At 40.0% G+C, this 27998-nt stretch overlaps 1 protein-coding gene across 1 annotated transcript in view; it reads right to left on the bottom strand.

The window, feature by feature from the left end:
* RAVER2 (ribonucleoprotein, PTB binding 2) overlaps positions 1-27998 on the bottom strand; it is a 67262-nt gene that overhangs the window by 24322 nt on the left and 14942 nt on the right. Inside the window, exons 2-9 of the mRNA XM_053590427.1 lie at positions 23224-23290; positions 16912-17381; positions 13645-13836; positions 10453-10579; positions 6950-7035; positions 5083-5187; positions 4812-4923; positions 2746-3002 (exon numbers count right to left, since the gene is read on the bottom strand). Of these exons, the coding sequence (XP_053446402.1) occupies positions 2746-3002; positions 4812-4923; positions 5083-5187; positions 6950-7035; positions 10453-10579; positions 13645-13836; positions 16912-17381; positions 23224-23290 (1416 nt within the window). The remainder of the gene's footprint in view (positions 1-2745; positions 3003-4811; positions 4924-5082; positions 5188-6949; positions 7036-10452; positions 10580-13644; positions 13837-16911; positions 17382-23223; positions 23291-27998) is intronic.

The raw sequence follows: 27998 nt of genomic DNA, 5'->3' as shown, positions 1-27998 counted from the left end.
CAAAAGGACACTTCTTCTGTGACACCTGCAACAGTCATGGTCACCAAGGCAAAGAGCAGAGGCAGCTATCACAGGGCTGGTGGGAGCAGGAGGCGTGGGCCATGTGTGATGGGCACAGAGTTTCAGTGCTGGGGGGTGAAGCAGCTCTGCCGTCCTGCACAGCCCTGGGAATGTCATTACTCCCACTCTTTCTACATGGAAAAACTAGTTAAAATGCTAAACTTTGTTTTGTATATTTTACTACAATAAACACAAACTATAGCTCTCATCTCTATCTGCCTGAATAAAGTTTTCAGAGAGGGGCAGTGTGACAGTCCAGACCTCTCCAACTTTTTTTTAAACACCAGAGGTAACTCTTGAGGCAAAAAGACACCAGTCACTGGCCAACACAGCATTAAACATGCAGGTCTAAGAAATCTAAAGCAAATTTAAACCAACTGTTCAGCAAAGCGTAAATCTCACAATCAGAAAGTGCCACAGTTGCCTGGCCCCAGTACCTACTGTCGGAGGGAGATCCCTTCCACAGTGTCGCTCTCAGAGATACGTTTCCCTGCTCTGTGCTTAGAAGCTTGAACTGTTCCTCCTTATATTAAGCTACATGTACATTGCACTTAGTGGACTGGTTCTACCCACGGGAGAAACACAGACACCAGGTAACTACTCTTTGAACATCCTAAAAAATTGCGTATGTGTCTGATCATCCCTTTCAGGGTCCATATATCCCATTTCCCTTGAATTTTCTTCACAGGACTTTTCTAGACCCTGCCTCCCTTTGGCTCTCTTCTTGCAAATAGACTCCTTTGCCATTACAATGCATCAGTTCAAATCCAGTTTATTTAAAAACTGGTGCTGTCAATGAGTTAAAGACTGCAAAAAGAAAATTCATAACTTCATAACTTAAATTCATAACTTTTTAATTTCCCTCAATAACCCAAGCAATGGATGCCGCGTGTAAGTTTCTAAAGTGCATTCTACAAAGAACAACCTTAGCTGGCTCAATGCTGAGGAGTGCATTCTAGCTCTAACCTCCTGCTGTAACCAGGCAAACCAGTTTTACAAATTCATTATTATTTTGACATTTGAATACAACCAACAGAAGTTTTTTCTTCACAAGCTGTTTATAGCCTAAGTTTCATAAGACTTACAAACTAAACGGTATTTTAGGGTATAAATAAAGTAAAAATTAGCTATGCTTTGCTCTACCTACTTATTATATGTGTAACATTTATAAATGTCAATAGAATAGGCACCAAGACAGTGGTTGGTAAAACTTTCCAGCATTAAAACAGCGCTCAGATTCTTCTGAACACAGCAGAGTATAAGACTGACACGGATATTCCTGAGATCAAATAAAATTGGTTCTGCCTTTAAATATTAAAATGCCTTAATTATAGAATATAAATTTAAGATACAAAAAGAGCATATTTTAAAGAATAACATTAGTGTTTACTCAGAAAGCCTCATAAATAATGCCATAATATAACTGAATAAGTATTAATAATACTTCTAAGCTTTCCCAAATTACAAATTCTGAACTTAGTTCATATCTTACACTTAAAATATCATTTTTAAAACCATGCATGTCATAAGCTTATCAAAAAAGCAAATAGAAAATTCATAATTCATATTTAAATTATCTTAAAATAGCATAAAATACTCATTTTACATAGGTTAAAATTATTTTACTTACAGACAGATGAGCAAATAATTAAGACAGGCCCCCATGTCAGCAGGTATAACTTAATCAAAAGATAGATTTTTTTTTTCTTTTTTTGCAGTTTTTGGCCGGGGCTGGGTTTGAACCCGCCACCTCTGGCATATGGGGCCGGCGCCCTACTCCTTTGAGCCACAGGTGCCACCTAAGATAGATGTTTTTATTTGCTCACTTATAATAAGAGAATTTTTTTTAGAGTATACAAAGTTTTCCTCAATTTTGAGAAGTAAATGTGAAGTATGGAAAAGTCACCATTTCATTATTTAGTTCATAGTCCACATTTATATATTCTAAGGTATACCATTAATTTCCTGTAAAGTTTAAAAAGATTTAAGATTGCTTTATGATACTTCATATATTATGTCACCTGTAAAATAACTACAAATTAGAATACCTAGTATTAAAAAAGGATATAGTATTAGAATAATTTCATTTAAGATAAAACTAAAAACAAATATATATGTGTGTGTGCATAACTGCATGTCTGTGTATACATGTACGTGTGTGACTGTGTAAATGAGTATGTGCGCATGTGTAACTGTGTGTATGAGTGTGTGTGTAACTGCATGTGTGCACATGTATGTGTGCATATGGGCATGTAACTGCGTCTATGTGTGCACGTAAGTGCATGTACGCATGTAAAGTGTGTAACTACGTGTAAGAGTGTGTGTGGGTGTGTAACTGCATGTGTGCACATGTATATGTGTGTATGTATAACTGCATGTGTGCATGTGTGTGTGTTAACATGTGTGTATGAGTGTGAGTGCCTGTGTAACTGCATGTGTGCATGTGTAACTGTGTGCAGTATGTGCATGTGTGTAACTGTGTGTGCAGTGTGTAACTGCATGTGTGCACACGCGCATGTGTATACATGTACATGTGTGTGTGTAACTGCATGTGTACCTGTGTGCAGTATGTGCATGTGTGTAACTGTATGAGTGTGTGTGCGTGTGGGCACATGTATGCATGTGTGCATGTGCACATGTGTAACTGTGTGTGTGCGTGTGTGTGAGTGAGCACAGTTATCTCACCTCTGTGCCCTTTGGCTGGCTTTGCTGCTGCCCATGGCATCCTGACACTAAGCCTCCTGCAGTAAGATTTGGAAAGGTCTGAAGATAAGGCTGGGACCCTGAGAAAGCCCCTTCTGCTGCTCCCATGGGGGCTGGTAGTTTCTCTTGAGCGCCACTGTGCCCAGATGAAGCCTGTCCAGTGATGTGTTGACTTGGAAAGAACAGTGAGAGGCCCGTTCCAGCTGCTGCAGGTGTTTGAGTTGGAATCAGACTAGATGCTAGAGTAAACCACAAGTGCAAAAAAGGCTTTTAGTTAGACAAGACTTAGTCACAATAGTCTTTTCAATTTTATTAAGTTATGGATGAAATACAGAGACAGAGATATCAATGTACCTATAGTTAAACTCGAAAGGTAACATTAGAGGTTGTAAATTGGGAGTTTCCTTTATGAAAAAATTAAAACTTACAATATTAATGATACTCTTATTTTCAACAACTTTCAGGATAACATTAAATTAAAATTAAATTTTTTAATTCCAAGTTTGAATTACACATTTTTTAAGTTGATAAAATTGAGAGCAAAATTTATGTACTTTTTGGCACTTAAGTTATATCAGTGCTTTTTTTTAATGCCATCATTGAAACTTTCCTGCTTCCATATTTAAAGGGAATAGTAAGTCTTTGACACTTAAAATTAATACACATAAAGTTTAACTGAATGAATTCGGTCAGCCAGCTTGTATGAGTACAGGAGAGTGACTGTGCAAATCTCCCCTCAGTCCCTGACTTTAGGGTCTTCACACTGATAAACTGGTATCAGCCATGGCTGGAGACTCACATGTACAGATGTGTGAACTCGACCGAGCTGGGCTTTGTTAACTGGAGTACTGGCTGGTAAATACCACCACATCACTGTTTTGTTTTGTTTTTTTTAATCTATATTTGTGAATTCTTAGCCCTAAATTTAATACATAAAAGTATTATATTTTTATTTACAGGAAATAAGAAGACCTTCTAAACAAAATAAAGATTTTAATGAGAAAATTCTAAACCATTCCACTTTTTAAAAATCTATAGGTCAAAATTAAATGAAAACAGCTAATTTTGATATCTAAGTCATATTTATAGTTTACAAATACACTAGACAAATTTCTTCAGTTATTTTAGTGCTAATTGTTTAGAGATGGATACGCTGGTTTTCCTATCATTTTTAGCCATATAATTATTTGGACACTTTGGATTTTTACTATTCTTAAAGCAACACATACTAAAGCAAACAGCTTATTATTTAATCCAATAAAAATAATACACAATTGCACAAGCTTATGGTCATAGAAAATTTAATTTTTTAGAAGAACAGAAACCCATTAAACCCACTGGTTTAATTTTGCCTAGTGAATTTCAACACTTAGAATTGAATGAGATTATTTGATCACTTGACTATTTGTTTTTAGGGATAAGAGGTTAAGTGAAATACCCAAACTCAACTGAATTTTTTTTTAAATTACAGGTGGTCCTTTTATTTTCACTTAGCATAATCACTTTAAGCAAATTTCAATTAAGCTTCAAACTGAAAGTACCCTTCAAACTCATATTCGAATAAGAAATCTTAGCATAATACTGTGCTCCTGTTTTTTTAGGAAAAAATTATTTTGTCATACTTTATGGAAGTACGAGTACATATATTATTTTTCTTTGACTCCTAATTTGGAGATCATATTTTAAAGATAATGCAAATAAATTAAATTTACAAATACTAAATACTTCTTCTCTAACAGCTAAGGGTTTCTCAGGCAGGCAACATAAATGGACACACAGACCCAGCCAATGTCTATTGTGGGTCTTTGCCTTCACCTTGAACAGCTGTGAACCTGCATAAAACATTCGTGCATATCCCACAGGGAAGTCTTAGTTCAGTGTGGAAGCAAGTCCATTAATAACTTGTCAGTACCAAAATTAAAAAAGGGTTCTTAAAATTTTAAATGATTGAATAAAACTCAAATTTGACCTTCCTGCAAGCAAAAATAGAATATGGGAAACGACCTTTAAATCTCAAACTGACTTCTCAGTAAATACACATCATTTACTTGTACAAGCTTCTCCGTGATGTCCCAGCTTCTTCTTCAGGGGAAGCACCGGCCCTAACCCCAGGGCAGGTTGAAGCACCACAGCTGGGGGGTCTCCAAGTAAGCCAGGTTTCTACAAAAGAAGAGAAACATGAAGGCTTTTGCCCACACCAGTATCATGGAACCTAAGAAAAACTACACATTAGGAAAATTCACGAACAAAGTTACCAACAGCCTGAATCTAGAAACGGAATAAATTGATTTCAAAAGAAAAAAATTATACCACACTTACATTATTGGGGTGGATATTCTCAAACTTCACCAACTGCTGCTGGGCCAGTGGCACTCGAGAAAGGTTCTGAAGGAGTAAATGGGAAGTGTTACCCACAGCTGAGCTCTGCAAAAGGATGAAACATTAAGTTAGTTTAATTTTGAAACTAGCTTTTTAAAATTTATACCTGATATATAACCCAATTAATTTTAAAGTTCAATCCTCCAGGTGCTCTGAGTGAAAGCAACAGGTTCTTAACATAATATTTCACTTTCCAACTTCAGGCAAAGCTAATTGATCCTTTTGGTGATATGTAGGGAGTGGCCAGCAGTCCTGAGACTGATGCTATGCTCTTTCCTTCTTGGTACCTTCCGTCCTTCCTCTCGTCCCTTTTCAGTTTTACTGCTGGTAATGTTCTGCTCATTCACTGAAGCATCTGAGGGAGGTTCACCAGGCACATTTTGTCTCAGGCACTGTGCTGCTCAGTGAGAGAACGGAAACACCATCTGCCTTCCCAGACCTTACAGTCCCGAGGAAGGGAGGCATGAATTAATTGTAAAACCTACACTTACAAATAGCAAGAGAAGATTTCCTTGCAGAACTAATTCTTGCACTGAGATCTGAAGGTGGTGTAGAAATAATGACCTGAACTCAAAGGGAATGGATGGTGTTGGGGTGGGGAGTACTCTGGGCAGAGGGGACAGCAGGAGCTAAAACCCACGGAGGGGATGCAGGTCACTGGGAGGACCAGACGCAGCTTCTGTGGCAAGCCGGGGACCCACGATACGCTGAGGGCACCAGGGCCAGCCTGCACAGGCCAGAAAGGCAAGAGCAAGCACTCTGGTCTTTCTCTTTAAACAAAGGAAATATCAAGATTCTGAATTTCCTCTTTCATATCACTCTTCAGGCTTTATGATAATTAGATGTTGAACATTTGTTTTCCCTGCAAGTTGGAACTCTATGGAAACTAAGAATGTTTTATTCAGCATTAAAGCCTCAGTGCTCAGCAGCGTCTGGTACATACACATTAGACTCTCAATAAATGTGCTGAGTGAATGAAAAAAGACCCTGAAACATGCCACCAAGCCCTCCCTGAGACAAAAATAAGCGCTTTCCCTTGAAAAGCTGGGTTCAAGACTAGACATTCATTGATTCAACTTACATAAAATTGCTATTATAGATTAGGCTTTGACTTGTAATTAGATTTTAAATTATTAAGCAGTACCTGAAACTGCCAAGTACTATTTATTTTCAATATTGTGAACGTGTATATATACAAACATATGCAAGGGCTGTGCACCAAGTGGCCAGCCACACGTGTCTCTGTTCCTCATATGACACAGACGGATACTTTCTGGACAGCACTTGTAAACTTACCTGAAAAAGGTGAGAAAAATATGCTTCATTCTCATATATATGAATTATTTTTATAACATTCACTAAATTTTAAGAATATGTTATTATTTTTTCTTTCTATGCCTACTTTTTTTTCTTTTTCTTCTTCTTTTTTTTTTTTTTTTTTTGTGGTTTTTAGCTAGGGCTGGGTTTGAACCCACCACCTCCAGCATATGGGACCAGCGCCCTACCCCTTTGAGCCACAGGTCAAAGTTAAACCTACTTTTTAAAGATCACATAAGAAGACTTACTTTGAGTAACCAATTTATTATCTAGAAAAAAAAAATCACAAAATATACTGTTTTCCTTCTTAAAGCTTTACAGATATGAATCAATAAACATATATAAGTATATGGCCTTGATTAGCTGAACAGAATATGATATACTCATTATGTATATACAGCTATACTTGCTACTAAAGATTTTATTTAAAAGTGAAATATTGGTTCCCAGTACATATTTGATGCTTCAGCACTCAATGTTACCTACACACCTGGTGTGCTTTATTCAGATGTAAAAATGCAGGGGAGATGGAGGGAGTCATCACATGTGGCAAGCTGTGAGGTGTTCCCAGAACTGCTTTGAGAAAACACAAATAAACAGTGTATGAGATACATGGAATCAAAAATAAATAAAACAAGCTCCAAATTCATTAGAAGTTCAATAACAGAGTGACCCTGTCGTTGGTCAATACTGACCGGCTCTTTCCTTGTGATTCAACTCTGGAAATTGTTTTAAAATTCCAACACCTTCTGCCATAATTGTAAAACGCCAGATCTAGGCTTAATATCCTCTAACATTCAGTGAAACAAGACATATGTATCTTTTAATAAGTACAGAACTAACTGAGTCTATGTTATTTGCTCAGTGGTTTTTTTAAATCTGTTTCAGGGATTTGGGTAGAGGTTGATTATAGACGAGAAATAGTTCCTGTCCTTGAAAATTATACACAAAAATATTACAAAATAAAAACAGAACTGCACACAAAGAAACAGGAACAAATGGTAACCATACTCTTAATAAGTCTAAGAGTTCCAATATGAGAGTATGTTTCAGAAGAGGTGTTTTCAGAATACGTAATATATGAAGCAAAAAGAACCATGAGGTAAAAAATACGTGAGGAAATTCTACCTAGTTATCGTAAAGTAGCTGGAAATAGTCATAACATACAAAATTATGTACAATAGACCCTCCATAGTTGACCACCTCCTTCACTGGCCTCTAAGACGTTGACAGGCCAGAGCAGCACCGGTGCTCAGAGGACAGAGGCTGCACCCACGGTGCCCACCCCCTGTGCTGACCTGTTTGTTACAGTCCTTTGGGTGGTCACCTCACAGGTGCCACTACATATACAATTTTCAAAATATTTAGTGTCCAAAAAGGTCCTGGTAATATTTTTTGTAATACAGATGTTGAAAAATAAAAAACAATTATAAGAACTGAAATAAATAAATGGAATAAATCCTGTTGCAATCAAATGTTTTGCTATCTACCTTAGTCTACACTGGGACTTCCTTGGAGGGCAAGCGTGATACAGCATCTTGGTTTCAGGTAGAGAATTCTATCTGTTAATCAACCCACAGGAAACCGCGAACTCAATGTTCTTTTTAGCACCGGAGAAGCGCTGAGTGTGTGGGAGTGGAGCTGATGTTTAATTATAGCATAAACTTAGACAAGTTGTGGTAATGTGAGGCTGTATGAAAGATGACCCTTTTAGAATTCTAATACCTACTTCGATGTAGAAAAGGTATTTTTTTTTTTTTTTTGTGGTTTTTGGCCGGGGCTGGGTTTGAACCTGCCACCTCTGGCATATGGCACCGGCGCCCTACTCACTGAGCCACAAGTGCCGCCCGGAAAAGGTATTTTGGGAAGAAAAATTAGTACACCAAAAGAACTCTCTTGTAAGCAATATATTAGGGTATTAACTGTAGAAAATTAGAGAAAATATTACTTGACCTAAAAAATAAGTTCAGCACAGCCTCTTTAAAAATGGTCATGGGAAAATTGGGATATCCAATCCCATATGCAGAGGACTGATGATCCTTTCTCTTACCATATACAACATCATGTCAAAATGATTAAGGACTCAAAGGTAAGACCCCAAACTACAAAATTACTAGAAGAAAACATAGGAGAAATGCTTCAGGACATTGTTCTGGGTGAAGATTTTATGGATCAAACTTCAAAAGTACAGGCAACAAAAGCAAAAATAGGCAAACAGGATTATATCAAACTAAAAAGCTTCCGCACAGCACAGGAAGCCATCCACTGAGTGATGGGATAGTCTCTAAAAACAAGAGAAACTTTTGCAATCCATTGGTTAGCATCCAGAATATACATGGAACTCAACAGCAAAAAACCAAATAATCCAATTTTAAAACGGGCAAAATGTCTGAATAGACATTTCTCAAAACAAGACATGTGAATGGGCAAATATATGACAACATTGGTCAGCACCATTAATCATCAAGGAAATATAAACCAAAACCGCAGAGAGATGTCACCTCACCCCAATTAAAATGACTATCATTAGAAAGACAAAAAAATAAAAATTGGTAGAGGATACAGAAAAAAAGGGAGCACTCACACATTGTCGGTGGGAATGTAAAATACTACGGCTACAGAATTCTGTACCTGAAACCAAGATGTTGTATCACACTTGCCCTCCAAGGAAGTCCCAGTGTAGACTAAGGTAGATATTAAAACATTTGGCTGCACAAGGATTTATTTCATTTATTTATTTATTTCACGTCTCATAGTTAAGTGTTTTTTATTTTTCGACATCTGTATTACAAAAAATATTACCATAACAGTGTAGAGGCTCCTTAAAATATTAAAATAGTGCTACCACCTGCTCCATCAATCCCGCTACTGTATATATATCTGAAGGGAAGAAAATCCACATATTGAAGAGGTATCTGTGGCATGTTTTGCAGTACTGTTCATAATAACTGAGATACAAGTGTCCATCAACAGCTGGATAGATAAGGAAAGCCTGGTTCATACACAGTGGAAACTACTGGGCCATAAGCAAGAAGGAAGCCCTGCCATTCGCAGTCTCGTGGACGAGCCTGGAGAACACTAAATACAATGAAACAAGTCAGGCACGGAGAGACAAAGACTGCATGTTCTCACTCATATTTGGGAGCTAAACAAGCTGAGTTCCTAGAACTCAGAAGCAGAATTGGGGAGGCAGGGAAGGGCAGCAGGAGGAGAGTGTCGGGAGAAGCTGGTTGACAAGCACAAAATTATGGCCACACGGGGGAGCGAGGTGACACTCTGCAGCCCTGTAACCAACTGTAGGTAACAGTGGTTCGCCGCATGTTTTCAAATTGCTAGAAGGCAGGATTCTGAATGTTCCTAATACAAAGAAATAGTAAATGTTTCAGATGTGCTAATTACCTTTATTTGATCATTACATACTGTGTACCTATAACACAATATCACTCTGGACCTATCAATCTGTATAATTATTACATTCCAATTAAAACATCTTTTAATTTTAAAAAACAATTTAAGTAGAATAGTTAATTCTTTTGAAATTCTGGAGTTGAAGTTCAAAGAATGGGAGAAGAAAGCAAAGAACAAGAGACAATATCTAGCATTTTTCAACAAAATAATTCCCTTAAAAATATTACATAGAAAAGTATGACATCCTTTCTTGATATAGGCTACAACAATGTAGTGTGTTATAACCTGGACCTTAAATTCATCTCATCTAAGAGCTGAAGGTTTACTATTTAACATTTATTAATAGTAAAAAAAGAAAAAGAAAAGAAACGCATATGCACGTTTTACCTACCAAAATAGTCAAAAAACATTAACACCTCAGATTATTGATTAAAATTCATTAACAGGTCTTAGAAAAATGCAATATTTTTAGACTAATTTAAATGTGCTTTTTCACAAATAAATGTATTTTTTCACATTTCACACATAAGGCAGCACAATTAAGTTCCTATCAACATTCTAATTTAATAAGTACACCTGGCTTACCTGGTTTGACCGCTCGCCCACACAGCTGGGGTTGTAGGAGAACTTGTAGCATGGCAGGATTGTTTAAACTTTTCATGATTTGCACTGGATTTGGCTCTGGAAGTAAGCCCTTCTGATTACTGTGCACCTTCAACAAATATAGAAATATAGGAAGCATTAGAACAAGCAAAAGTACAAAAGGTAACCTTTTAAAGCAGGCGTCCTCAAACTTTTTAAACAGGGGGCCAATTCACTGTCCCTCAGACGGTTGGAGGGCCGGACTATAGTTTAAAAAAAAAACAAAAAAACGCCTGTGGCTCAGTGAGTAGGGCGCTGGCCCCATATACCGAGGGTGGCGGGTTCAAACCAGGCCCCGGCTGAACTGCAATAAAAAAATAGACGGGTGTTGCGGCAGGCACCTGTAGTCCCAGTTACTTGGGAGGCTGAGGCAAGAGAATCGCGTAAGCCCAGGAACTGGAGGTTGCTGTGAGCTGTGTGACGCCACAGCACTCTACCGAAGGTGATAAAGTGAAACTCTGTCTCTACAAAAACAAAACAAAACAAAACTATGAACAAATTCCTCTGCACACTGCACACATCTTATATTGAAGTAAAAAAAACAAAATGGGAACAAATACAATCACACTACCTCATGTGGCCCGAGGGCTGCTGTTTGAGGACCCCTGTTTTAAAGGCTTTCTTCCAGAAATTCTCATTCATCTGATAAGAGCTATTTTATAATAAACATACCATGATTTGCATATTTTTTATATACTTTCTACCATAGTTCTTAATTATAATGTTAAATATGACCATAGGTAAGACATGAAATCCCCATAGAATGTCTTAGTCAAATACCAACTGGCTTTAAGAGCACTGACAATTTCTTGCAATCAATCTCTTTATAAAATTCAAAGAGAAAGAGGACAAGGGAAGCTATTGACAGGGAGATAACTTGTTGACATGAGATGAACACACTGATAAGATAGAACAGCCTCAGTGTAATGTTGAACTAAAGTTTAATAATGTAGGTTACCTTATAATCCAAAGTTGATATAATAAAGGTCTTTCTTTCATGAATTTATTCCTCTGCTACAGGACTAACAACATGACTGTCCTCACATACAATTAGTACGTAATTGGGTAAGTTCCTAAAAATATGAAATTGTTTTTAGCTATAACAAATAGCTTCACAGATGAGGATATTAAAATAATGACTGAAAAGGAAAACTGTAAACTTCCAGCCACACAAAAGTAGAGAATTGAAGAAAATAACTGGATCCCTCTTGCGACTAGATATTGACAGGCAGAGAATGATGGATCTGGAGAAACTCGCACAATTTGTGCTGGGAAAACCCAGGGAGACAGAAGGTGTGAAGGTGAAGATCAGCCAGGACACAGGAGAGCCCCAAACCAACACAGGGTAACCTGGGAGGGCTTCTCAGCCAGGACACAGGAGAGCCCCAACCCACACAGGGTAACCTGGGAGGGTTTCTCACCAGGGCACAGGAGAGCCCCAAACCAACATAGGCTAACCTGGGAGGGCTTCTCAGCCAGGACACAGGAGAGCCCCAAACCCACACAGGGTAACCTGGGAGGGCTTCTTACCAGGACACAGGAGAGCCCCAAACCAACACAGGGTAACCTGGGAGGGCTTCTCAGCCAGGACACAGGAGAGCCCCAACCCACACAGGGTGACCTGGGAGGGCTTCTCACCAGGACACAGGAGAGCCCCAAACCAACACAGGGTAACCTGAGAGGGTTTCTCAGCCAGGACACAGTAGAGCCCCGATCCCCACACAGGGTGACCTGGGAGGGCTTCTCAGCCAGGACACAGGAGAGCCCCAATCCCCACACAGGGCAACCTGGGAGGGCTTCTCACCAGGACACAGGAGAGCCTTGATCCCCACACAGGGTGACCTGGGAGGGCTTCTCAGAGCCAGGACACAGGAGAGCCCCAAACCCACACAGGGTGACCTGGGAGGGCTTCTCAGAGCCAGGACACAGGAGAGCCCCAAACCCACACAGCGTGACCTGGGAGGGCTTCTCAGCCAGGACACAGGAGAGCCCCAAACCCACATAGGCAGACCTGGGAGGACTTCTCACCAGGACACAGGAGAGCCTTGATCCCCACACAGGGTGACCTGGGAGGGCTTCTCAGAGCCAGGACACAGGAGAGCCCCAAACCCACCCAGGGTGATCTGGGGAGGGCTTCTCAGCCAGGACACAGGAGAGCCCCAAACCCATACAGAGTGACCTGGGGAGTGCTTCTGAGCCCCTGACCACTTTGACCCCCACCTGCCTTCACTCGAGGGTGGCTTTCTCGGTCAGCACAGCAGGAAAACAGCTGTATCAGCCTAGTTGACCAAGGAATAACAGCAGTGTAGCACATATGCCCAGACACAACAGGGCCAGATGACGGGGTGCAGGCAGCCCAGCTCCCCCTGACATTCCCAGTTCCTGCCTCCACACCAGCTGGCCAATGGCATCTCATCCTAGTTTTCCCTACCCCCCAACATTCCCAGTTCCTCCCTCCACACCAGACAAGCAGAGCAGAACAGTTACAAGAAGGCAGAACTTAGAAAGGAGCAGGGTTGGGAGTGGGTGGTAAAGAGGCTGTGTAAGGTGCAGGCTGCCTGGCTGGGGTGGGAAAAGGGCTGCAGCCATGCCCCTTAAACCCCAGCCAGGACCAGGCTTTAGCTCTTTTCAATAAACAGATTAAACATTTACTAAATATAATTTCTTTCTTTGTGACATCTTTTTGCTTGATTTTTTTTTTTTTTTTTGTAGAGACAGAGTATCACTTTATGGCCCGTGGTAGAGTGCCGTGGCCTCACACAGCTCACAGCAACCTCCAACTCCTGGGCTTAAGCGATTCTCTTGCCTCAGCCTCCCGAGCAGCTGGGACTACAGGCGCCCGCCACAAGCCCGGCTATTTTTTGGTTGCAGTTTGGCCGGGGCTGGGTTTGAATCCGCCACCCTCGGTATATGGGGCCGGAGCCTTACCGACTGAGCCACAGGTGCCACCCAATCTTTTTGCTTGATTTGATAAAGATACCATGTAACCAACTTTTAAAAAATGTCTTCAAAACATAATGGAAACATAATGATGGTCCAATCAATGATTAATCACTTTGGTTAGACTGGGTAGTTTAAAATAGTACTAGAATCTCCGATGTGCTAAAAAAAGGAAAAAACAAAGAAAAGGCTCACCACTCTCTGAGCTGCTATGAGTGCAGCTAACGTGCTCCGCCCTGGTGCTCCTGGGGCGCAGAAGGAGACCTGGACTCTGCTCCCCTGGACGGTTGCCCCGACTGCAGCCTGCTGGGCCTCCTCTGCCTGCTCAGCTGTGCCATATTCAACCACGGCGAAGCCCCCTGCGCAGCAACCTTCATCCTGTGCGAGCTGACGCAACACGTTTTCTTAAAAGGGAATTCTGATACTTATTTAGAAACATTTATTTGCAATATATAATTTTCAAATCCAAGAACAAGGATATTGGAACATGACACTGGTGAGAATAATATTCCCTTTTTCTATGAAAATAAAAGTTTACTAATTGCTTAGATGCAGCTCTTCCTGAAAACAGGAAGATAAACAAGAGTCTGTCAAATTTGTTTTTAATTTTTTTGATTTTCTGACATTTTTAATAATCAAAGCCCAAATAGTAATAGTCCCTATGTATTAAGAAATATGTACAACTGATAATGCATAGGAAAATGAGGACACAATAATTAAAACTATTTTTAAAACAAAATCTACCAGAAACATGGATAATGAAAGACACCAAGCAATTATCTGACCACTGGTCAGCACAGAATAGTGACTATTAAGAAAGGTAGATCCCAGGAATTTCGTCAAGTATACCAAGGCAACCTGTTTTTAGGAAAATTGTGCCCCAGGTTTGTTAAAATACCAAAACCACACCAACTTTTACTCTTCTGACTGTGCCCTAAACAAACCCCTGCCATGCAGAACTTGAGGCATCTCCACTTACCCACCCCTGACAGTGCAGAGGAAGGTGCTAAGGCCGGGTTCTGTGGAGAAGCACCAAGGGTGAGCCCAGGACAAAACGAGAGGCTGAAAGGTTTCTCTTCGATACGTTAATACACTCATGCTAGCTATAAAGTGGTAAGTGTGATACAATTCAGCTTGGTGTGTCTTTGAGAAGACATCATAACACTTCTATTGGGTCTGTAAGTTGGTATTATAATTCAATCATTTCTTAGTCCTCATTAGTTTCTTTACTCTTATTTTTGAAGCTTAACTTTCTTTACTGTTTTCTAGGTTTAGACCAAATTTCTAGTTTTCCTTCACATGACATCTTCCCTTTAAAATTGTCCTCAAATGTCTTTTTCCCTATAGAACCTTTTCCAATCCTCAAGTTGTATCATTAATCTTTTGGAAACTTTAAAAATATTTTTTATTATTCCTGTTTCATCATGATGATCTTTATGCCTATATATATTGCAAAACCATTTGAGTTATTCAAAAGACAAAATAATTTCAAGTCCACAGAATCAGTAGTTTCAGAGTAGACTATTTTGGTTCAATATGAGGGCCATTCATAGATGTAACGGTCTGACTTGAGATCTGGTAAAAATAGTCACTAAAAAAAAAATACTACAGCAAACATTTCCCATCGGGTGTAAAGCTACACTAGATAATGTCTAAGTCCCTTCCAACACTGGAATTTACAATCCAAATATGATTTGTGGTAAGATCCATCCAATTGGAGGATTCATAATTCAAATACAATTCATGATAAATGGCTTTTCTCCTCACATTTCCTTCAAAGGCCTCAATAAAGGAACAAAGAATTATGTACAGCCACAGATGATATCACTACATAATTCTTGGTATTCAAGAATAGCATCTCAATAAGCCAATCAACTTTGAATAACTAGGCAAAGATTTAATAAAAGATCTATCACAATAATACTCTAATTACATACAGTTTAATTGTTTGATGGTTATTATACTGAGATCACAGGGGTGGAGATGCAAGATGAAGTAAGATGGTAGCTCGAATCTCAAAAGTACATACTACAGCAGCATCTCACCAGGATCCCGCTCTTGTGTAGAATGGGAAAAAGCTGCTCTCGTGCAAGTCAGGAGCAGGATGGTGGTTACCAGGGGCTGAGGCCGGGGGTGGAAGAATGGGTACTGGGGAGATGGTGGCCAAAGTGTACAAATTTCAGTTAGATAGGCACAGGTTAGAAAGATATTTTGAACAACATGGTGACTACAGTTAATACACTGTATTCTCGAAATGCTAAGAGAGTGGATATTCTTACCCCACAAATGACAACTATGTGAGAAATGCAAATGCTCATTAGCTAGACTCAGCCGTCCCATGTGTGTGCACATCACACGGAACATAACTCGGTTTACCTTTCCATTTAAAAATAATGAATCCATATACATTCAGAGTCCAAAATTTCTACTGCAATACTAAGAACTCAACAAATGTATGATTGAAGAAAAAAAGGGAGATGGGAGGAGATAGGGACGGGGAGAGAAGGTGGTAAAGGAGAAAGAGAAAGAAGGAATGAAAGAGGCAGGAGAGAGAGCTGGTCAGGTGATGGGAAGTCTGCAGGGAGGGGGCTCTGCACAGTACACGTGTCTGTTCACTAGAACGCACCTGACTTCCCGAGCTGGTCAGGTGATGGGAAGTCTGCAGGGAGGGGGCTCTGCACAGTACACGTGTCTGTTCACTAGAACGCACCTGACTTCCCGAGCTGGTCAGGTGATGGGAAGTCTGCAGGGAGGGGGCTCTGCACAGTACACGTGTCTGTTCACTAGAACGCACCTGACTTCCCGAGCTGGTCAGGTGATGGGAAGTCTGCAGGGAGGGGGCTCTGCACAGTACACGTGTCTGTTCACTGGATCACACCTGACTTTACATCAATGAAATGCTTGGAAATTCTCATGGGCATCCTCAGTTTTCAGGGTCTTCTCTCAATGTCTCATCTTCTACAACTCTTTAAAATAGAATTATTCTTTCTTTTTAAACCTCATAATACTTTTATTTCCTCCAATGTGTCACAATTCAGACAGGGGTTGGGATTATTTGTTTACTTGTCAGTCTCTTCTCCAAAATTACGAGGCATTGAGATAGTGTCCTTTTACTCTCTGCATTTCTAACACCTGGCACAGTAGCTGGTACAGAGGAGATGGCAAGCCAGAGAGAGGACAGATGAGTGGGTCAAGGGGGGTTGGACAAACAGACAGAATGAGAAAGTGGATGAGTAAGCAATGGACTTGCTATGCCAAGGCATACTTAACCACCGAACAGTATCAACAGAAGGTGACTTTAAATTTCCCCTGCCATTCAAGTCTTCATTACACACGAAAACAGAATTAAACTATCCATTGTGATATTCACACAGTATGATAAATAAATCTGTAAGTCCATGGACAATAGATACATATGCATGCATTTTTAAATATTTCTAATGATCTCTTTAAAATACACACCTGGCAAAACACAGGTTTATGGACACTGGAAAAAAATTGCAGCAGTTCTTCTGAATCCCTGTAGTCACTGGGGAGTTTGTCAACGCAAAGGCACTTGGAATGAATGAGCTCTGAGGCCAGCAGGTTAACATCCATCCATTGTGCAAAGAGAGCAGATGCTCCCAGCTGTTTACCCAATAACTCCACTCGGGCCCTTGCGGCAAAGCCCTTTTTCATGTACTCCACAAACCCATAGCCTTTGGAGTGGCCAGTAACTTCGCTGTAGACCAGAAAACATCTCTCGATATTTCCATAAGCACGAACAAGTTCTTCAAACTCTTCTAATGTGAAAGAAACGGGCAGGTTGGTAATACACAGCAAGGCATCTGTCGGCTGGAACTGGACTATTAAGTCTTTTCCTCGGAAAGAATACTGATGAAACCTCTGGATTGCATTCTGTGCTTGTTCTCCATTCAGTAAGGTAACAAAAGCTGGAAGATAGCAAAGTGAATTAAAGAGCTTTTTAGGCCAGTGTTTGTTGGTTTTTGGTTTTGTGACAGTCTCACTCTGTCATCTGAGGCCATGGTGTCATCATAGCTCAGAGCAACCTCTTCCTATTCCAGCCTCACTGCAGCTGGGACTACAGGTGCCATAATACCCAGCTAGTTTTCCTATTTTTAGAAGAGATAGGGTCTCACTCTTGCTCAGGCTGGTCTCAAGCTCCTGAGTTCAAGGAATCTTCCTGCCTCGGCCTCCCAGAGTGCTGGGGATACAGGTGGGATTCACCACGTACAACCTAGGCCAGTGTTTCAAACTTTTTTGACTGTGACCCATAATAAGAAGTATATTTTATGTCTGTGACTTAATGTGCACATATATATTTTTTCTGAAGCAAAACTATGATTAATACCTCTACTATATACAGTGCACTCGGGCACTTTTTATTCTATTTTACTGTTTTAGAATGCTGATGCCTCCACTTAACTAATGTCATGACCAGTATCCTAAATAGAAAGTATGGGAATTATATGAAGAGTTTCACTGTAAAATCCAACAATATTCCAGGATTTAAAATTTTTTTCCCTTTTTAAAATAATCTTTCCCAACCACATACATATTTTTCTCCTTAACAACTTGTGATATAAACTTTTATGAAGCCTTTATAAAAACCCTCAGGGAATAAAATGAGATTACAAACCTTTCTTCTTTTAGAAAGTTCCAAAAGACCCTGTTTAATAGCAAAGACCTAAAAAATCAAGGTCCAGCAAAAAGACACAAAGCTGCTCAGAGGAGGCCAATTCTTTCTCCAATGTAGAAAACATTTCCTTGAAATCATATTAATTAGTTTGAAACAACACAAACGTATACAACTGGGTATGAAATTTTGTTGATGAAAACTATCAAATGAAAAGATTATAAGATTCTGATCTTGGAAAAGTAACTTAATTTTACATATTCATAAAACAATTAAACGCATTTGTCCCATTTACCTAATGAAATTGTTCCAGCACCAAGCAACAATGACAATTTATATAATAAAAAGTACAAGGTTCTAAACCAATGAAATATCATGCACATTCACATCTGATAAAATTAAATCTTAACCTCAATTTGTTTAACCTGTTTTTATACAAGAACATAAAAGATTTTGTACAATTGTACAAGAAAAGTTGAAAGCCAACATTAAAAGAAATAAACAGGGTAATCCACAAATCAGAAATGAACTGCCCTCTGAGAGTCCCTCTTCTCCCTCTGGAACACACGGTGAGGCTGCTCCATATGAGCATTTAATTTACCCAAATTACAGCAGAACCACATGGTAATATGCTGTAAATGGCACATTCATTTGTATTATAATTTGTGGACTGATATACATATCAAGGGAAAAAGAATGTAAGCATAGCGTGGGTGATTCTGCCTGTCATTCGCTCAATCTGGTCTGGTGCCCACCTGCTCTCAGAGAGAGGGTGTCTCACCACCCTGAGTGCAACACTGATGTTCAGAAACACACATTTCACTTGATCCCCTCGTGCAAGGGAACTCTTCCAACACAAGGAAGAAAATGGCTTTGCTTCCCTTATTGATACTATCTGTGGGTTTCCAGCACCCTTTTTAAAGGACTGCAATTGTTTTGATTCCATATCTTTTTTCTTTTGCTGGTATAAAATACCATTTAACTATATTTTCCTAAAACATGCAAATGAGTCAATAGTTTGTACATCCTGGTTGGTTATGTTCCTTTATCAGCCCATAAAATCATTAGCTCATATTTGACTTGAATTTTCAGGGCATTTGAAACTATGAACCATTCCCTTTCTTAACTTCTTTGATATACTCTTTCTTCAATCTCCTTCCAACTGCCCAACACTCCTGCCTCTATTTACCTCTATTTCCTGTTTAGGTTTTTTTCTGTACTCACACCTGTAAAGTGTGCCCCCCACCCCAGCGATGCACTCACAGTAACCCCATGTGACCACATCTGGCAGCCCCAGACCTCCGCTCTTTCCTCCCTCCCTCCACACCCTCTGCTCCATCATGCCCACTCCCACACATTCAGTATCGTGTGCCCGGTGCCGCCAAGTTAGACACTGCAAATGTGTTGGTGAACAGGACAGGTAAGATCCCTCTCAATAGAACTCACAGTCCAAGAGGGGATGCCAGACACTTAACAAAGAGTTACAAATTCGGTGTCCTCAAAGAAGCCGCCAAGGGGCTAAGAAAGCAATTAAATAGAACAAAATGACCTGTCTGAGGTCTCACAGAAGGCGCCCTGCCCTCTTACAACTTCCAAACCTAGTTTCTAAACTTCCCTTCCCTGGGCATCTGCATTCAGATTCCCAGACATAACTCACCATGGGCCTCCCATCCCTGCCCCACCCCCTTGCCCACACTGCCCACCTTCCCTGATCCTCTGCTTCAGTGGCAGCTATGACTCACAATCAGAAATCTGGGACTTCACCTAGACCCTGTCTCCCGCATCTCCAATATAAAAGCATATTTAAATTCCACCCTTCAAATAGGGCTCAGATATACCCTCTTTTCTTTATTCCTTTAGCTTTTCCTTTTTCTTTCTTTTTTAAGAGACAGTGTCTCATCCTGGCACCCAGGCTGAAGCACAGTGGGGGCAGTCATATATCTCTGCAGCCTCAAAATCCTGGGCTCAAGTGATCCTCCCACCTCAGCCTCCCGAGTAGCTGGGACTCAAGTTGTACACCACCGCACCTGGCTAACATTCTGTTACTTTTTGTAGAGACAGAGCACAGCTGTGTTGCCAGGGCTTGCAATCCTCCCACCCTGGTAGAAGGGTGATTTGCGGTTTATAGCACATCTTCAACTCATCACAGTCTAGGGTCATGGGGATTATATGACTTTGAGCACTGCCTAAGAACGTTACAACAGCATGCTCCCACTTCTCCCCTCCCAGCCTCTGTATTATTACTGCTAATACCTTTTATTTCTTCATGTGTTAGAAACCTAACAATACAGTGCTATTTTGCCTTTTTTTTTTTTTACTTTATAAGCCATTTTATTAGATCATTTCTTTTTCTCTGCAGTGTGGTTATGTTATTCTTTTGAAATGCAGTTAGACTTGCTTATGTTTGTATTGAATTTTAGGGTATTTTCATGTTATTTTGCAGATTTAAATCTTAGAAGAAAGTCTTCACCAGCATTTTGGTGTGTAGGTCCAGACTTCCACTGCGCCACCTTCCTGTGTGAAGGGCTTCCTTCAGTAGTTTTGATATGCAAATTTAGTGGAGATGGATTCTTCTAAGTGCCGAATAACTGGAAAACCTCTTTACCGTAATTTCTCAGACACACAGGGCACAATCATGAAAACCAGCTGAATGTCCATCTCGTTAGTCCATCTGCGTCCATTCTAGGCAGTTTCAGCTGATTGATTTTTCTCTTCCTTACAGGTTATGTTTCTCGCCTCTTCACCATGTCTGGTATTTTTTTACTGGATGTCAGACATCGTACACTTTACCTTGTTGGGTGTCAGATGTTTTGTATTCCTATAAATACTCTTGAGCTTTGTTCCAGGATGTAGCAACTTACTAGGGAACAGTTTGATGTCTTACTGTTAAATTTTCCTTAGTAAGACAAGAACATCCTCACTCTACAGTTCATCTTCCCACGACAGCAATGAAGCCCAGAGGACCCTCCTGACGTCCCAGCACCTGCGAGGTTGACCAGCACTGTTCCTGGCTGTGTGAGCTGTGAGGACGGTTTCCCTGGCCCTCCCCCACTGTCTGGCACACTGAGGGTGTGCTTCCCAGAACTCAGCAGTGCAGCCGCGGAGTAACAGCTGCCGTGTTTATTAGAAGACGACTAAGGGACACTCACTATTTGAAATATGGGAAAAGTTAAAGCTTCCTGAGTGCCTAACAGTTAAGGATACCTTAACTGTGATAAATTCACAGGACAATTATATGCAGCAGTTTAAATCAATGAACTAGAGTCGCATATATAATATCAACATGGAAAGTTCTGAAAACAATGTTAAATTAAAAATAAAAGTTTCTAGGACAGTACCTGTGGCTCCAGGAGTAGGGCGCCGGTCCCATATGCCGGAGGTGGAGGGTTCAAACCCAGCCCCGGCCAAAAACCACAAAAAAAAAAAAAAAAAAAGAACTAATAAAAAATAAAAGTTTCTAAATAAAACAAATAGTAGTATGCCATTTATGAAAAACTTAAAAGAAGACACAGAATAATATTATTTACTTTCTATATATATATATAGAGATGGTAAAATTACGGGTATTAGTCAAGATAACATGGTAACAAACAATCCCACAATCTTGACGACTCAACAAAGCAGAAGGTCGTCTCTGTGTTCAGGCTGTGTATCCAGCGGAAGGTCAGGAAAGAGGGAAACTGCTCATCACAGCTACTCTGAGACCTGGGTTGAAAGCAGCTCTGTCACCTTCCCAGTTACTTGATTGGGGGAAGGTGAGTGACCAACAGCACCCTGGCCCTGAAAGCTCCCCTGGAAGGTACATACGTCACTTCTACTCTCATTCCACGCTTCGGAAAGCACAAGTCCACTCCTTACTTCAAAGGCACAGGTAAACTCTAAACACTGCCCAGAAAAAAAAGAACACGACTCTGTGAACAGCTCTAATGACTGTGGCAGTGCAACGGCCCAGCCTGGAAAATGTGCTCCAAATTCACCAGGGTATGCCCCGCACAATGAGGGACGGAGGAGACGGGATTTCACCTTCATCCATGATGTTCCTTCTTACTATATCTTTAAAAAACTTGAATAGTCAACAGATTGACCTTTATCTTTAAGACAGAAGGACCTCCATAACTGACCACCTCCCTACACTGACCACCTCCTCAAGTTGACTTAATTTTCATAGACTGAACATGCACCATGTGTACTCAATGGAAGATCCTTACATTGACCACGCCTGTATGTTGACCAGTTTATTACAGTCCCTTGAGTAGTCAATGGACAGAGGTTCTACTGTATTTTTTTTTTTTTTTTTTTTTGAGACAGAGTCTCACTATGTTGCCCTCAGTAGAGTGCCGTAGCATTACAGCTCACAGCAACCTCAAACTCTCGGACTTAAGTGATTCTCTTCTCTCAGCCTCCCAAGTAGCTGGCACTGAAGGCACCTGCCACAACACCCAGCTATTTGTTGTTGTTGTTGTTGTTGTTGTCATTGTTGATTTTTAGCTGGCCAGGCCGGGTTCGAACCTGCCAGCCTCGGTGTATGTAGCCGGCGCCCTACCCACTGAGTTATAGGTGCTGATGGTTCTACTGTATTTTTAAAGACAAAACACTAAAATTTCTTAATTTGGGATTGGATGTGGACTAGGTACATAGTGGTTATATCATTCTCCATACTTTATTTTCTTTATTACTTCAAAAAGATCCTTTTAAACAATTAAATAGCATATGGACATAAAAGAAATAATCTTTGTGTACATGTGATATTTAATTGTTTAGTCTTTTGGTCTCATGACATAAAACTAATACCCAGAAAAATTAAGCAATTTCCCAATCTGCCCAGCTAAAGGTCAAATCACACAGCCTATTCATTATGTGCAGTAACATATCACTACAATTGAAGGGTATCAAGCCTGTGACCAACACCTGGTAGAACATTCATGGTAAAAATTCATGTACCTAATAACACAGTAATTTATGTGATTAAAATTCAGAATACTAGTATTACCTTCAGAAAATAAACTGTGTAACTTTTATATAATTGAATGCTTAAGTACTTCATGATTACCTTAAGCATGAAAAGACACAAAGAGTTTTGTTGTACAGTGAATATATAGAATCAAAATGAAATTAGATGCTTAGAACTAAACTCTTACCTGTTCGTTTATTTCTGTCCACATAACAATACTTTAACTCATAGTCTTTTAGCAAATCTTGAACCTCCTGAAAGAGACAAAACCACAAATTCAATGAACACACAAATGCAATTATAAGATAATCCAGGACCAGTACTACCACCATCACGGCCACTGTGCCCCATGTGGAAACATTGTCCATGGTTCCCCTTTACTCATTAAATTAACGGCACTCCCAAGCCCCATGAGTCACAACACCTGCCCACGTCTCCCCGACCCCAATGCAGGCCAGCACAGCCCCTGCACACAGAGCCCACATTCCTGCTCAGATGGGACACTGCACGCACCGTCCTCACCCTGTGCTCTGCTCATGCTTATACCTTGTCCTAGCATGGGGCGAACATACTACCAAAGTTCTCAAACTTTGCCTGAAACCGCCTGCATCCTTTGCAATCTCAGCTCAAATATTCTCTCATGAAGCTTCTTCCAGTGATTTCGCACAGAACCTGAACTTGGCCTCCTTCATGCTTGCTGACAGCAGTCGTAATTTTATTGATGTTTCTCTTATGGAAATAAGGATTATGCTCATTTCTCTTTCTGTGTGCTACACACTGAGCCTTTAACAAGTGTTAATAATACAACTGCAGATGCTCATAGCACAAATGTGAAATACAGGAACGGAGACAGTAAGCCTGAAAGGTCCCTGGATGTGGAAACAACTAACTTCCGCCAAGGCACAGCACACAGATCACTTCATTTCTGCCTTGCTACCCAAGATGTTTAAACTGGCTTCTGGTTCATTCTCCTGCTGTTACTAACCCGTCTGCACTGTTTTTCTTATAACATGACATTCATTCACTTGGGATAATCAAAGAGCAGGTTTCCTCTCTCTTTCCCTCATCCCTCCTGTTAAACTGATTGATAGTACTCAGGAATTTAAACCATATTTTATAGACATGTATTTCATAGGAGCACTCAAATATCCATTAAAGTGAATATCATGTCTTTTGCTGTTGAATTCGCTATGTGGCCCTGAATATTTTACTCAATACACAACAGACACAGTGACAGGTTCTCAAAGGAATCAGACTGCCACATGGGGGACATTCTGACCCGAGTGGAGAATTACACCCAGCCAGTTCTGTGTTGCAAATGAGTAAGCTAAATATACATAGGACCTATGATATCAAGTATATAACCTCAAAAAAGCTTAATACCCTGTTTCCCCGAAAATAAGACACTGTTTTATTTTAAGGTGTGCTCCCAAAGATGCGCTAGGTCTTATTTTCAGGAGACGTCTTATCTTTCCTGTAAGTAGGTCTTATTTTCGGAGGATGTCTTATTTTCGGGGAAACGGGGTAGTAATAATCTTATTATTGCTATCACTATAGCTAACACTTATTTAGCTTTTCTGTGGGTCATTATAAAAGTTTTGACATACACAAAAACCAAGACACATCAAATACGTGTGGACAGAAACAAATGAAGCCCTCATAGGACACCTCTGAGCTAAGAGTTGAAACCTGCACGGTGAGTCAGAAAGGACGCTGTCGACTGTGTTTCTCAAAGTGAAATAATGGACCATAGCACAGTCTGTCTCAAAACTTTCATAGCAACCCACAGATTAGGTACTAGACACTGGATTCACTTCTTTTATTAAAACTCAGGAAAAGCAGTGAAGTCAAGTTGTCATGGTCATATACTAGTAATTTGCTGGGAGGAGATTCACCCACTCAGTCTGGTTTCAGAGACCACAAGGTCCACAAGATTGACCACATTGCCTTATTCCAGTGTTAACTTTAAGAACAATTTACTACCAGTAATAGTTACAAAAACAACATCATGAGTGCTCTTATAAGTAATAAGTAATACAGAAATGAAAAATAAATAAGAGGACAGTTATAGTTGAGAAATATTTTCTCTTTTAACCTGAGGAGGGAGGGAGTGATGTAACAGGGGAAGTATAAAAATATAAAGCTGAGTGAAAAATAGATAATTCTCTATGACAAAAAAGATAAAGGTAAAGCTGATAATTTACTATTCCTTTCTAGTAAGCCAATATTATAAAGATGTTAAAATGCGTACACTTGCTGATTTTGTAAAACGCTGTTTGCTGAATCGTGTGGTAGTATTACGTGTAATGTGTAGATTAGTTTAGATGTTACTATGCTAATTTTTTATCTTGTAAACTTCAATGGTTTCTTGGACTTCCTAAAACATAATACTATATACTACATTAAGAAAGCATAACTCTCTCAGTAGCCTGACCTATGCATTTTGCCAATCAACTAATTTAATACTTTGTAGAGATAGTGACAAGGGACCCAGTTTGTGCTTTTAGGTGCACAGAATCTAATCTCTCATTTCACTGCTCAACAGCTGTTGAACGCTAGATAAAAAACATGATACGGCTCTTCACATTATCAAGTATCTGCAAACAGATGACAGTCCTGTCACTCACTCGGTGAAGAGAGTTACCTAAGAGGGCTCAAGTATCCAAAGGAGCATTTCTTGACTTGACAACATCTAACCGTAGATCATCCGTGTATCAGATGTGGCAGACAGAGTTTGCCAACCAGCAGACCTTACAAAGCTTCCTATACAAAGGAAAACAATTGTTTCTCACCATGCCCTGGTTGCTCTGACCCAGGCAAAAGTGGGTCACCCTCAGTTGGAGCCTTGGTAAGTTGGCCAAATCAGAGACAAAACCTGAAAGGGAGTCCTAATAGGCATTTACCAAAATTCTTCCATGCTCCATCACACAGCACTGAAAGGATTAAAATTATAGTTCCCTATGCTAATCCAGCTTTATAACATTTCCTCTAACTTTTAAAGAATGAAGTAGCACCTTTGATGAACACTTTGTCCTCTGAGTGTCATTATCAGTTAAAAATTTCTGAGAGCAAGGTTAAGTTACTCAAACTGGTTTTAGATAACCTTAGTAACCTATTCATTATCACTCACTGAAGTTAGATGACAAGTTTTGCACATATGAAATGTTTCCAGCTTTCAACTCAAATGGGCTCCCTCTCCCCCAGAGTTAAACAGCCACTGTTCCGACTGGCCTGGACATTTTCCTGTGTGCAATGTGGCTGCGGTATACACCTGAACTACACTGTCTTCTCTGAAGATAATGAAACTTAGTTTCATTTTTTAAAAATTGTTCTTAAGAAAGGCTTTCATAGATTAAAGCACATTACTTTTAAATTCCACTGCCTTGGATAAAAAAGGAAACAAATGACATTGTTAATTTTCTTTTAAACGTTTGAATAATTTGATAATATGAAAAGATGATCAGTAACAGATAAGTTGCAAAGTATAATGATGAAAAAAACTCCAGAAAATCACACCAAAATAAGGGTCAGAACACCAACAACTCTGGCATCCATCTGCCTCCCTGCCCACCCTCCTGCACGGGTCTGCGTCCTCACCTGGGTGTATCTCCCCAAGCAAGGTGCTATGTTGTGTTACTTGGTGTGAGCTTTATAAGAATGGTATTACTCTATTTTTAATATTCTGTGCTTTGATTTTCATATTCAACATTATGTTTCTAGAATTCTCACCTTTTCCTCGGGGCTGTTGTCTATCTATTCACTGCTGCCTGTAACCATAGATTTATCTATTCATTTTACTATCAATGAATATTTGGCTTGTTTCCAAGTTGTCCTTTGGTTGTTTATATGTATTTCTTAAAACCATTATTACATTCTTGTGAATTTTACCTATCTCTTGCCATTCCCATGGAAGAGCTCCTCAGGGGTGAAACTCCTGGAGTAGACACAGGCAAACAGCTAGCTTTATAAAAAAGTGCTCACTTGTCTGCCACAAAGGCATACCAATTTCCATCCCCTCAGCAGTAAAAAGGTCCTGCTGATTCACTCTTTTCAATGCTTGGTGCTAGGAGAAACTTAAGTTTTGTCAATTTGGTGGATATAAAATTATGTCTTACTGTGGTCTTTTTTTTTTATTTCTTAAGAGACAGTCTCACTCTATCATCTCCAGGGGTCCTCAAACTTTTTTTTTTTTTTTGGTGTTATTTTATTTTATTTTTTTTATTGTTGGGGATTCATTGAGGGTACAATAAGCCAGGTTACACTGATTGCAATTGTTAGGTAAAGTCCCTCTTGCAATCATGTCTTGCCCCCATAAAGTGTGACACACACCAAGGCCCCACCCACCTCCCTCCTTCCCTCTTTCTGTTCCCCCCCCATAACCATAATTGTCATTAATTGTCCTCATATCAAAATTGAGTACATAGGATGGTCCTCAAACTTTTTAAACAGGGGGCCAGTTCACTGTCCCTCAGACCTTTGGAGGGCCGGACTATAGTTTTAAAAAAAAACTATGAACAAATTCCTTTGCACACTGCACCTATCTTATTTTGAAGTAAAAAAACGGGAACAAATACAATCACACCGCTGTATGTGGCCCACGGGCCGTAGTTTGAGGACCCCTGGTAGGCTGTAGTGCAAGGGGGGGTAATCAGAGCTCACTGCAACCTTGAACTCCTGGACTCACATGATCCTCCCACCTGAGACTCCTAGTAGCTGGTAGTACAGGTGCAGGCCATCATACCTGGCTAATTGTTTTTCTATATTTTTTCTTGCTATGTTAACTGGTCTTGAACTCCAGGCCTTCATCAAGCTTCCTGGCCCCAGCCCTCCACATACAGGCTCATCACTTTGGTCTTAATTTGCATTCCCTTAAGGAATGAAGTACAGCACTGTGCTGATTAGTTTTATTAGTCAATTTAGCAAAAGTATCCAGTTATGTAGTGGAACACCAACCACTCTGGA

This window comes from Nycticebus coucang, chromosome 5 (assembly GCF_027406575.1).
Source record: "Nycticebus coucang isolate mNycCou1 chromosome 5, mNycCou1.pri, whole genome shotgun sequence".
NCBI classification, from domain to species: domain Eukaryota; kingdom Metazoa; phylum Chordata; class Mammalia; order Primates; family Lorisidae; genus Nycticebus; species Nycticebus coucang.
Note: the sequence above shows the minus strand (reverse complement) of the source record. Positions and strands in the feature narration are given on the sequence as shown.